We start from the raw sequence: 13,697 nt of genomic DNA on the forward strand, positions 1-13,697 counted from the left end.
TGACTAGGGAACCAAAATGGTTGTTTTGTTACAAAAAGGCTCTTAAGTGCTCTGGAAAACCCAATACATGTTGTATGAATAGGATTTTTATTAATAGTACCTCATCTATGATTATAATGTTACATTTTGCTGGGCATGACAGATTTTTTACCATTGAGATGTTTATGGAAGAAAGTTTGAATTTGCTGCCAGGCATCTACCTGTGCCCTTGAATGAGCCTTTGGCTCACCGCCATAGAATACTGCTAGGCCCAATACTGCATGCACAGAGGCTCTACTAGGAGGGAAATAAGGTGGGTCAATACAATGACCAGTGCCTGGGTAGTGGATTATCTGGGGTCTGTCTTTCCCATGGGCTTGTAACCGTTCAGAGGCTATATGAGCATAGAATTCACTCTTCCAGCTGTGATCATCCATGCCAACAATGAACAGGAAGGGCCCCTGGGCCTTTTCCAATGGAATAAGACTTTGGCGGTAGGGTTCTTCCAGTGGATTGTTCCAAATATTCATGAAACTGTAAAGTCCTGACTCCATGGTTGTATGTTTCCCTAGGTCACTGTCGAGACCAGGAATAATCATATCCTTGTAATGCAGTGGAGCTACTGTGTTGGCCACACAGGCACTGATAAGTACAGTGGCTGTGATGCCCTTCAAGAAAGAGGCCATTGAGAGACACAGGTCACCTCCTTTGGAGAATCCAAGAAGCCCAATACTAGGGCCTTTTACCTGTTGAGGAGAGAGAGAATGAATAAGCCTAGCATTCATAAATACAAGACAAAAACAGTGATTTTATATTCTCTAGGTAGTTTTCTCAAATGTCATTTGCTTTGCTTCCTTATGCAACAATCTAAAAGGTTCAACAGTGTCTTCTAATAAGCAAATCAATTGATTTTCTAGTACACAGGCCCTCCACCAATATTTATAGGGTCGGGGTTAAGAATACACATAGAGCCCTAACCGGTTTTGCTCAGTGGTTAGAGCGTTGGCCCGTGGACGGAAGGGTCCTGGGTTCGATTCTGACCAAGGGCATGTACCTTGGTTGCAGGCCCGGCCCCAGTCCGGGCGGGAGGCAACCACTCGATGTGTCTCTCCCACATAGATGTCTCTCTCTCTCCACCCCCTTCCACTCTCTCTGAAAAAGCAATGGAAAAAAATATCCTCTTGTGAAGAATAAAAAAACCCCAAACACATAGAGACCCATACACCTTGTACCTAAGTATTTAAAAGTTAAATACCAAATGAACAAAGTGTTAAATAAAATATATTCTTTTCTCCTACCTTGATAATATGCCTCCGTAACAATTTATAAGGTTCATATTTAAAATCTTGGAACTCCTTGGAGTTCTGTACTGGAACATGGCATAGGGGAGAGCCAGGACCTGGCCCCAATTGTATCTACGTATATCAATGTCCCAGTTGGAGACATTGGAGCCTGGTCACTGGCCCACCCTCCTTTTCTTCCACCTCTGGCTCCATCATGCACCTTGACAGGCTTCTCACACACATGTGTGAACACCACAGCCAATAGGTTGAAAGCCTAGGTGTATTAACATTGAAGGACCCTGAGAAGAGGAATTGGGCCTGAAAGCAGGATCAGCAGAGAATTCTGGGGTTCAAGATCCCAAGGGCATGGTGAGAGAGGGGCCACATAGGTTCCAGGTGAACATACTCCCTTGACCCCTTGGACTCCTTACCCCATTGGCAGAGATGCAGCCAAAGGAAGGCCAGAGTGTGACCATCTAAAACAAAGGGTTCAAGGGATAAGCCCCTTTTGCCTAGGTTTGAGGGCAGAACTGATAACACATTCTGTTTTCTTTTTCCTGGGGCCTTGTGTCCCCTAAATAAATCAATCATCACAGTTCCAGATCATCTAGGCTTTAGCAGCTCTGTTAAAAGACCAGTCCATGAATTTTAACAGAGTTAAACCATCCTACAGACCTCGCAGAACATCTTATTTCTTAACATTGAAATGTTTGGGTCTCTAAGTTTAGGGAGTAGCACAGAGTATGTATTCCAGCTATTATCACTATCAAATGTTTTATTTAATTCATTTTTCCCCACTATTATATAAGAACTTTCTCTACAAAACCCTAATACCATTATCATACTTAAAATGAGTAATGATTCCTTAATATCATCAAATACACAGTCTCCATTGAAATGTCACCAATTGTCTCAAATATGTCTGTTTCTAGTCAAACTTTTTTCTCTACACATTCACATTAATCTTATAAATGAGAAAAACTGGATCCCAGAGAGGGCAATTGCCTTATTCAGGATTGTAAGGCCACTTGGTAGTAGATATAAAACCAGAACTCAAGGTTAATAATTTTTTAGTCCAGTTCTTTGAATTATGGTCAAGAATTAAAGGGAGGGACCTGGCCAGGGTGGCTCAGTTGGTTGGAGCATCGTCTCATACACCAAAAGACTGTGGGTTCCATTCCTGGTCAGGGCACATATCCAGATTGTGTGTGTATGGGAGGCAACTGATTGATGTTTCTCTCTCACATCAATTTTTCTCTCCCTTCCTCTCTCTAAAAATCAACAAACATGTCCTTGGGTGAGGATTTTAAAAAAAGAAAGAATTAAAGGAAACTAAACATCAACTGTTAGGGGTGGAAATGGAAATAATAATCCTTTTAATAAAACTTTTGAAGGAGCCTTTGTGTCTCATGGCATACTTCCAGCCCCCAGTGTCCTGGTGGGGCTTTTGGATCCAGCCTTGTGTCCACTCTGCTTCTCCTCTGCATTCAGGCAAGCACCAGAACCCACCTTTGGATGCTGCAGCATGAAGTCCACGGCTTCTTCAAAGTACTCCAAGTGCACAACATTCAGACTTTCAGGGAGGTCTTCAAATCTGAAATAAGCCAGAGCAAGCACAGCAAAACCATGTCCGGCCAGGAGGCTCGCCCTGTATTCACAAAGGCCACCACCACTTCCAAACAGATCAATGATCCCAGGGAAGGGTCCTGCACCTGGAGAGTACCACACATCATAAGGAGCTTTAGACTCTCAAAAGACATTCTTGGGTTTCAGATTTTGGCAGTCAGGAAAGAAAAGTTTCTGAAGCAAGGAAAGCCGGGGGTGTAGGGGTTGGTGGAAGAAGGATCCTTTTTAATTTAACTTTAAAAAAAACACACCCAAAAACCTGGGGGGAGAAGGGAGAGGGAATAAAATGCCTGATTTTCTCTAGAATTTTTCACAAAAAAATAATATTAATATAAATACAATTGGCGCTTAAACAACAGGGGAGTTAGGAGAGCCACCCCTCTAAAGTCAAAAATCCCAGTATAACTTTTTTTTTAAATCCTCACCTGAGGACATGCTGAGAGGGAGAGAGAAACATGGATCAGCTACCCTCTGCATGCTCCCCGGGGATCAAATCCACAACCCAGGTATGTGCCCTGACCAGGAATTGAACCAGCAACCTTTCTGTGCATGGAAGGATGCTCAACCTATTGAGCCACTCTGGCCAGGCCCAGTATAACTTTTTTTGTTTGTTAATCCTCACTGGAGGATATATATATATATATATATATATATATATATATATATATATATATATATATATATATATTTTTTTTTTTTTTTTTTTTTTTTTCTATTGCTTTTTTTAGAGAGAATGGAAGGAGTAGAAGGGATAGGGAGGGGGAGAGAGAAAGAGAGAGAGAGAGAGAGGGAGAGAGAGAGAAACACTGATGTGAAAGACACATCAATTGGTTGCCTCCCAAATGAACACTGATGGTGGCCTGGCATCAGAACCTGTAACCCAGGTATGTGCCCTTGACCAGGAATTGAACCTGAGACCCTTTGGTTCACGGGCCAATGCTCTAACCACTGAGCCAAACCAGCCAGGGCATCCAGTATAACTTATGACTTGCCAAAAACTTAACTACAGTTGTCCCTAGTTACCTGCGGGAAATTGGTTCCAGGACCCCCACAAATACCAGAATTCAAGGATGCTCAAGTCAGTTATATAAAATGGCATAGAACAATGCATACAGTCAACCTTCCACATCTGTGGATTCCCAATCAATGATCGAAAATACTGTTTCTGATCCATTGTTGAATGAACCTTCAGACTCGAAACCTGGGGATGTGGAAAGCCAACTATATTTAATGGGGGGAAAACCCACTTATAAGTAGACCCACACAATTCAAGTCCATGTTGTTCAAGGGCCAACTGTAAACAAAATTAGAAATAACATGATAAGATGCACAGTTTCTACCAAATTTTCCTTCTTGTTTTCCATTTAAAAAAAAATCTTTGCGAATGCTTTGAGAACTATAATGCACTCTACATATATAGGAGATTATTAGAACATACTCCCCAATGCCTTACCCTCTGCTCCAGCCTAAAGAATGCCATCCCTAAGTGAGCCATGTTCTCTTGGGCCCCTGAAAATGGTATACATTCTTCTCCTCCCCTCTCCACCTTTTTGACGTCGTTGACTGGTCAGTCTTCACATCTAAGTTTAGATCTCCCTTCCTGGAACACTTCCCTGGCCCCCCTTTACCCCGCCTACCCAACTACCCAATGCTGAGTTGAGTTAGATAGCTTTTATGTTCTCCAGAACACCCTGGGCCTGTACTTCCCTGCCTTAGCACTTACTGCACTTATTATAGGTGTAAATATAGATGCCTGTGTCCTTTATTAAGTTGTAAGTACAGAGAGACCTATATTTGACTTAGCTAGCCATTGCATCCCAGTACATATCACAGTTCCTAACACATATTTGTTAAATGACTGAACCCTTCCACATTTACAAAAGCTTTTGAGACAAAACAACACCAACAAAACAATACATTTTAAGTGGGCCACCTAGTAGACACTGAAATAGTTAACACTTAAGATTGACTTGACTAGAATATCAGATACCATGACTGGGTGGTGAGAGATTTTTTTTTTAAACTAATATCTTTAGAGGATTCTTATTGAATTAGTCAGTATGGTTTATTGAGCTTCTACTATATCCCCGTGTAAGCCTCTAGGAATATATAGTGATGGTAGGACGCAACTCCAGCCCCAGAGTTCACAGCTGAGTGGACAGTCACTAAGGCTGTGAATTGCTGAAGAACTGTAAGAATAAAGCAGGGCCTCTTGTTCTGGAGAATATCACAGAACTCCATTTAGGGATGCTGTGAGCTGTTGCAATCCCAGCATTTCTCTACAGTAGGGGTTTCAGTCAGGAATTTCGTTGGAAGGGGTGGGTCAGGGGTGTTGCTTCCAGGCCACTGTCACCTAGCAAGCACCTTGTCTTACCTTAGACTAGGGTTCCTCAACCTCAGCACTATAGACATTTTAAGCAAGGTATTTCTCTGTTGTGGGGCTGTCCTGTGCATTGTGGATGTTTATGTTCAGCAGCATCGCTGGCCTCCACCCACTAGATGACAATAGCACCACCCACACCATTTGTGACAAAAATGTCTCCAGATAGTACTGCCAAATGCCTCCTGGACTGAGGGAAAATCACCACTGGCAGATTGTTTATGATAGTTGGGGGGGGGGGGGGGGGACCATCAGGGAGGTTTTGGTTTGTCTTGGATTATGGGTTTTAGCCTTCTTGGAAGTTTGATGTGAAAGGAGGCAAAAGTGACTCTTGCACACCAGCAGAACTCGCTGCCTATTCAGTATTTGAAACTGCAGCGTGGCTGGCACGCAGCCTATCTCAGTAAATATATGTTGCATGCACTTTTCAGCACACAGCTAAGGGAGTGACGGGGCCTCCAGCAAGTGCCGCGAAACTTGAAGAAAAACTTCCACGTAGCATCCACGATAGACTCTGGAGCGCAGGGATCGGTTTAGGTAAGCGCCACGATCACGTGGTTCCCAGCCCAGGCTAGAGGCCCGCACGGTCTCGGACTCCACGCCACTCTCCAGAAGAGCGCAGAAGAGCCCAGAAGAGCGCAAACCGAAGCGAGTTGCTCACCTGGCGGCAGGAAGAGCGTGGCGCGCACCCGGCCCGCGCGCACCGGCTCCCGCAGCACGCCGGGCGCGAGGAAGTGGCGCTCGTGCACCGCGCGGCCCAGGAGCCGCCCGCCCCCGGGCTCGTGGCCGTCGAGCACCTCCAGCTCCACGGAGAAAGGCGCCTGCACGTCCCGCTTCACCAGCCGGCCCCAGGGCTTCTCGGCCTCCAGGGCCCAGAGGAGCCCCATGGGCTCCAGTCCCGCGAAGCTGCCGCCCAGCGCGGGCGCGCGCGCCAGGTCCAGCTCGCCGCGGGCGTCGGCGCGGTAGCGCGCGTGGGCCCGGAAGAGCGCGCCCGTCTCGTCGCGCAGGGACGATCGCAGCGTGACCCGCTGCTCCGGGGCCAGGCCGCGCACGACGATGCGCACGGGCTCGTCCCAGAGGGAACGGCCCGCGGGCTCCAGCGTCACGGTCGCCGCCATCTGGATCTCTGAGAAAAAGGGGCGGCCTGTCTCCGGCGAGTCCCGAGCGGGGCGGGGCGGGGCGGGGCGGGGCGTCCGTCCACCTCCCTGGGGATCAGTCGCTATTGGAAGCCTTGCACTTATTACAGCCTTTGGGTTGGCACGTTGACCCTTTCTAAGCCGCTGTGTGAGGCCTTCTAGAATTTGTGCAAATCCACTAGTGCTTGAATGGAAGAAAGTATCTGCTAAGAATTAATTACTAATCCTGCAATCCAATGGGGTGAGTGTCCAAATAGAGGTCCAAAGACTGCTGAGAGCTACAGGATTGGGAGATACTAATGATTCCAAGATTCTGGAGTTTTAAAAACAATCTCAGATGTGTACAGTTGACTCTTGAACAAGGGGCAGGGTGTGTGTGGTTAGGGGCGCCGACCTCGGCACAGTCTAAAATCCGTATAACTAACTCATTAAGGGGATCAGTGGAGAAAATAGTCCTAATCCCTCCCTTTCCCCTCAGTCCTTTACCAAGCCTTTTCCTAGAGCTAAGGGTACCTAGAGGGGCCCCCAGAGCAGGTAGATGTTTATGGGGTGAAACCTCCCTGGGTTCCAGCCTGACTCCTCTTAATAGTGTGGTAATCCTCAGCAAGCTACACAATTAAGCCTGTGAATCCAGTTTCCTTACCTGTAAAAGGGTTTTTGTGACAATCACGTGGGCTAACATATGTAAAAACACTGCCCTGATACACTTATAGTAGGTGCTCCGTGAGTTTTGTTCCTCAACTCAGAAATTTGGTCAGTGCAGTGTCATTGTTAAATTGAATCAGATTACCCGCAGGAAAAAAGTGGCACTTTAAAATTGGGTAATTTGAGGAGCATTTCTTAAAGGGACTCTTTGCAAAGGCATGGGCAAGGTTAAAAGAAGAAAAGGTTTGGTGCAGAGCCTTGGGTCTGAGGGTTCCAGGGGAGAGGGCTGCCTGGCAGGGGCTGTAGCCTTCAGAGAGGGAGGCAGGCACCCATGGTGAGGGGGCAGGAGTGGTGAGAATAAAAACTTTGACCTCACTCTCCTCTTACCCTGGCAGTATCTTGTGAGTTTTCAAAATAGCCACTTGCTCTGTTTGGCAGAACCTAACCATACAGCTCAGCCTACTTGAGTATAGAGCAGGGTGAAGAAGGGTAGATGGAGCACATGGAAGATGCCCAACAATTGGAGGCTCAATAAATATTTATAAAGTGAACAAAAAGATATTAGATGAGGACCCCAGCCTCAAACTCCTTAGAGCTTTCTCCATTCCACCTCCTGAAGTAACTGCTGCAACATATTTTAAACACCTGTTGTTTAAAGTGTTTCAGGCTGTCCTCACTCTAGAAACACTCAGCTTCCAAAAACTTTACCTGGGTTGCTGCAGCCACCAGCACAATAATTGCAGGTGACATGATACTGTATATATAGAACCCTAAAGATTACACCCAAAAAACCTATTAGAACTGATAAATGAATTCAGTAAAGTAGCAGGATAACAAAATAAATATCCAGAAATCAGTTGAATTTTTATACATCAATAATGAACTATCAGGGAAACTAAGAAGATAATCCCATTCACAATTGCATCAAAAAATACCTTGGAATAAACTTTCTTATTTTTAAATTTTTTATTTATTGATTTTAGAGAGCAAGGAAGGGAGGAGAGAGAAAGGGAAACACCGATTTGTTATATTTGTGGTTCCACTTATTTATGCATTCACTTGTTGCTTCTTGCATGTGTCCTGACCGGGGATCGAACCTGCGGCCTTGGCATATGGGGTTGATGCTCTAACCAACTGGGCTCCTTGCCAGGACCCTCGGAATAAATTTAACCAATGATGTAAAAGACCTGTACTTGGAAAATTATAAGACACTGAAGAAAGAAATTAAAGAAGATACAAATAAGTGGAAGCAGCCCTGGCCCGGTAGCTAAGTGAAATAAAGCTGGTCAGAGAAAGACAAATAGCATCAGATTTCACTTATATGTGGAACCTAATGAACAAAATAAACAAATAAAATGGAAACAGACTCATAGATACAGCCACAGACTGAGAGCTGTTAGAGGGGAGGGTGGTGGGGGGGCTGGGTGAAAAAGGTGAAGGGGTTAAGCAAAAAAAAACAACAACAAAAATCCCTCATAGGCACAAACAGTATGCTGATTACCAGAGGGAAAGGGGGGTGAGGGGAGATAGAAGAGGGTAAAGGGGGGATAAGTGGTGACCGAAGGAAACTTGACGTTGGCTGGTGAACACACAGTACAATATACAGATGATGTATTATAACAGTGATTTTCAACCTTTTCATCTCATGGCACACAGACTAATTACTAAAATTCTGCAACACACCAAAAATATTTTTTTTTTGCCGATCTGACAAGAAAATTAGGTATAATTTTGATTCATTCACACTGGACAGCTATTGCTGTGTTGGCTGTTGTCATTTTTTTATTTGACAATCTAAGGGGAAAGAGGTCAGTGACCCTGAGTAAACAGTCAGGTAGTACACGTTTTAAAAACTCTTGCAGCGCAACGGTGTGCCATGGCACACCAGTTGAAAACTGCTGTATTATAGAATGGTACACTTGAAACCTATATTATTTTATTATCAGTGTCACCCCGATAAATTCAACAAAAACTTTTAAAAAAGAAATTTGCACTCAGTCAGGTTTCAGAAAGTTAGGTAGAAAAGTGGCTTCTTCCTCCCCCTTCCCTGATGCCCAGGTTGCTGTGAAGAGCACAGAAATGGGTCGCAGGCACATGAGGGGAAAGCAGTTAAGGAGGAGGCCTGGGCTGGGCCATTCAAAAGGGCCCTCCTCTAGGGAATTCTGCACTTAGAACTCCATGGAAGAAGTAGGTCAACTACCAGAGGGCACCCAAGTCTGCAAAAAGAATCAGCTGCCATAAGAACATACTTTTCCCTCATGACAGGGGAGCAGCTTCATACAAACTCCAGTGCTTGCCTAGTGACTTGATGAAGTGGCTGTAACTTCATACCCAGATATGGGACATGCTGTCTCCAGCGTGAAACATACAAATTGATTTCTGTGCCTCTATTGTAGGGGTGGGGACTTCATGGACAGACAAAAGCCTTTCCCTCATCTAGGTTAGAATTTTTCTGGTTACCCCATATAATTGCACTCCCAGACAGCTTGCTTTCTGAGAGGGCCATCTTTTTCCATGCTTAACAGCCCGCTGTCTTTCAGTTATAAATGGAAAGGCTGAGCTTCAGAAACAATTGCTTCTGAATCAGTTGCCTCTAACCAGTATGCCATCAATATAATGAGTACTTTTACTATCTGACTTATAATTAGGATACCTGTTTAAATCCCACCTTAACAAATTCTAACAAATGTTAGAGAACTGAAATATCTTGGATGCAAGATTGTGAGCAAACTGCTATTGATGTCTAAAATGTTTGGGATTGAAAATAATGCCCTGGTAAAATCAATAAAAGGGTACCAATCAAGGGTGATCTTCCTACAGAGGAACAGTTAACATGCGCTCATTTAGTTTCCTGTCATCCTCAGTGTTGGAGAGATCCATTTACTTTCCCAATAAGCCAACTGAGAATTACAGGGGAAAAGGCTGGAGATGGAGACAGTCTCCCAGTCACTCAGTATCAGCTGTGATTTCACTCATGATCCCGGGCCTGGCACTATTTTATATTTACAGTTTTGGTGGGAAAAGAGAACTTCATGTTTCTATTTTTAGCAGCCAATATACTACTCATTTGAGTAAATCCTTTCTCCAAGATAGTAATAGCTTAATTTCAATAATACTCTCATGGTTAATAGTGTTGTATCAATGTTAACTTCCTGATTTTTTTATTTTTACTATGGTTTTGTAAGGTGTTAACATTAAGGGAAGCTGGAGGAAGGATATAGGGAACCCGTTCTATTTTTGCAACACTTTTGTGAGTTTCAAATGATTTTTTAAAAGTTTTTTTAGAAAAGAACAATATCAGGGAGTGACGAAATCACCAAGGTGGAAACCACCAAAGAGGATACCTTGGACCTCTGTGTGCATCTTGTAGGGTTAGTAAAACCTGTCTATTTCAGATCCTTCGTCCTTCACGTCCTCAAACACTTAGTCTTTCCCATTCAATTGAAGTTTCCAGGTATTTGCATTCTCTCTGTTCCTGTATCTAAATTCCCCTGAAATTCTTGAATATTTATTTCTCTTGTCCAAGACATAGGGACTCAAACATATAGTTTCTCCAGAGGACTCTGATATTGTAATGGGCCTAGAAAGAAAGGACATTAGGGCTACATATCTCTCGCTTTGAGGGACCTCATTCTTTGTCTTTAAGGGAAGGCTCCCTACATTCAGAGAGATTAGGTTAAATGGAAGGTATAGTTTTCAAAACACCACTTGCTGTCTGGGCACAAAAAACAGCTTCACCCTTATCCTGGTGAGCCTTTTCTTGGTTTTGTTCCTAGAACTTTCATTAGAACTTTGAACTATGAAGGTTACCAAGTTGAGGGCTTGCCAAGAGTTTTGCCCTAGCTGTAGCCCTTACTGGGGAGTTTGAGAGATTAACTCTTTCAGGCACTACATCAATTACTGTTGTCATTTTATTAAATCACCAGTAAGCAATGACCAGGGAACTTGACCAAGCAACTCTTGTATGAACAGAACGAAACACTGCTCCATGCTCTCCTAATGACTGGTGAAGGAAACCTATGTTGCTGCTGTTGTCATTTTGTCATTCAGTCCCCACCTTACCCATATCAGTGCAGAGATTATATACTTCTTATTTTTCCATTGGTTAACCTAGAAATTTAAACATACATGCTTAATTTACCAAAGTCCCAAGTTAGCTAATATTTTTACCTTCTTTCTAAATAATACTAGGCCCTGAGAACACTTTAAATTCATTCATTTTCCCTCCAGACTGATATGCTTTTTTCATGTAGTTTATGTCTATCTTTCCTTGTTTAACTCCACCAGATATCATTGCTTTTAAAAAATATAGTTGCCCTGGCCAGTGTGGCTCATTGGTTAGTGTCCGCCATTGGACCGGAGGGTTGAGGGTTTGATTCCTGGTCAAGAGCATGTACCTGGGTTTCAGGTTTGATCCCTGGGCCCAGTTGGGGTGCATACAGGAGGCAACTGATTGATGTATCTTTCTCACATCGATATTTCTCCCTCGCTCCCTCCCTCCCTCCCTTCCACTCTCTCTAAAAATCAATGGAAAAATTATCCTCAGGTGAGGATTAGCAACAACCATATATATATATATATATATATATATATATATATATATATATACACACACACACACACATATATATGTATATATATATATATATATAAAATGATTGTTTAGATTTTACCCATGTATTTACTTTATCTGCTAGAGAGTCTTCTTTTCTTCTTGAATCTCAGACTTTCCATTTGGAATCACTTTTTTTACCCCAATCCTCACCTGAGGATATTTTTTTCCATTGCTTTTCAGGGAGGGAGGGAGGGAGGGAGGGAGGGAGGGAGGGAGGGAGGGAAAAACACCAACCTGAGAAAGACACATCGATTGGTTGCCTCCCACACTCGCCCCAACCAGGGCCAGGGATCGAGCCTGCAATGGAGGTAAGTGCCCTTGACCAAAATCGAACCCAGGACCCTTCAGTCCGCGGGCCAACACTCTAACCACTGAGCCAAACCAGCTAGGGCTGGAACCACTTTTAGCAGTGCATTTTAAACTCTAATGTACATATGAATTATTTAAGGGTCTTGTTAAAAAGCAGATTCCAAATTAGTAGGTCTAGGGTGGGACCTGGGTTTCTGTATTTCTAACAAGCTTTCAGGTGATGCTGAAGCTGCCTATCCAAGGACCACATTTTGAAGAGCTACAGTTTCCTTTAGTGAGAATCTGTTGATAGCAAACTCTTTTAGTTTTGATTAGAAATACTTTTGTTTTGTCCTAATTATTTTCTGGATATAGAGTTCCAGGTTCACAATTATTTTCTCTTGGCACATTGGAGGTATCATTCTGCTTTCCTTATTTCTTGTTGCTGTGATAAGTCACCTATCAGTCTAATTGTCACCCTTTGAAGTTAATCTACATGTTTTTTCTTTCATTATCTGCCTCTAAGTTTCTGACTTTGATTTTATTTAATTTCATCATGATATCTCAGTGTGGATTTATTTATTCTTTAAATCTGGTTTGGAATTTATAGGGCTTTTTGAAATTGGGGGTTGGTGTCCTGTGTCAGTTCTGGAAAATTCTTAGCCATTATTCCTTTAAATACCACTTCAGCCCCATTTCTTTCTTTCTCTAGAACTCTACATCCAGTTAGACTTGTTAGATATCTCATATGATCTTCTGTATCATTAAGTTAATTAAAACATATAAAGTGTTTATAACAGCATTTTTTTTGTTAATCCTCACCTGAGGATTTTTTTCCATTGCTTTTTAGAGAGGAAAGGAGGGAGGAAAGAGAGAGAGACATTGATGTTTCCATCAATAGAGGAGTGGATAAAAAGTCTGTGGTACACAAATACAGTGGAATATTAGCCATAAAAAAGAATGAAATCTCAGTTTTTGCAACAGTATGGATGGACTTAGAGGGTATTATGCAACCGAAATGTCAGAGAAAGGCAAATACTATATGATTTCACTTATATATGGAATCTAACCATATAAACAAACAAAACAGAAACAGACTCAGATACAGAGAACAGACTGATGGTTGTCATCGGGGAGGAGGGTGAGAGGACTAGGTGAAAAAGGTGAAGGGATTAAGAAATACAAATTGGTAGTTACAAAATAGTCACAGGGATGTAAATAAAGTACAGCACAAGGAATATAGTCAATAATATTATAATAACTATGTGTTATGTCAGGTGAGTACTGGAACTAACAGGGTATACAGTATATAATTGTCTGGCCGCTATGCTGTACACCTGAAACTAATACAAAATAATATTGCCTGTAAACTGTTAATGAGCCCGGATGGTGTGGCTCAGTGGTTGAGCATCAATCCATGAACCTGGAGGTCACGGTTAGATTCCTCATCAGGGCAATGCCTTGGTTTCGGGCTCAAGCCCCAATAGGGGGCATGCAGGAGACAGGCGGTCAATGATTCTCTCATTGATGTTTCTATCCCTCTCTCCCTCTCCCTTCCTCTCTCTGAAATCAATAAAAACATATTAAAAAAACCACACCTGTTAATGAGAAAAACAAAAAACTCCCGCTATGATACAGAAAAACACTTCTCTGTACTTTTATAAAAAATATGTTTTTATTGATTTCAGAGAGAGGAAGAGAGAAGGAGAGAGAGAAACATCACTGATGAGAGAGTCATTGATTGG

At 43.0% G+C, this 13,697-nt stretch overlaps 1 protein-coding gene across 1 annotated transcript; it reads right to left on the bottom strand.

Moving 5' to 3' along the window:
• Positions 1–70: 70 nt before the first annotated feature.
• On the bottom strand, positions 71–6,402 carry LOC107533477 (acyl-coenzyme A thioesterase 6-like). The gene is made up of 3 exons (XM_087819305.1): positions 5,930–6,402; positions 2,772–2,974; positions 71–725 (listed from the first exon to the last, which is right to left on the bottom strand). The coding sequence occupies exons 1-3, from the start codon at positions 6,384–6,386 to the stop codon at positions 120–122; spliced, it is 1,266 nt and encodes a 421-aa protein (XP_087675431.1). The 5' UTR covers positions 6,387–6,402; the 3' UTR covers positions 71–119.
• Between the last annotated feature and the right edge of the window lie 7,295 nt (positions 6,403–13,697).

The sequence above is a fragment of the Miniopterus natalensis genome, chromosome 1 (assembly GCF_054644295.1).
Source record: "Miniopterus natalensis isolate mMinNat1 chromosome 1, mMinNat1.hap1, whole genome shotgun sequence".
In the NCBI taxonomy this organism is placed as follows: Eukaryota; Metazoa; Chordata; class Mammalia; order Chiroptera; family Miniopteridae; genus Miniopterus; species Miniopterus natalensis.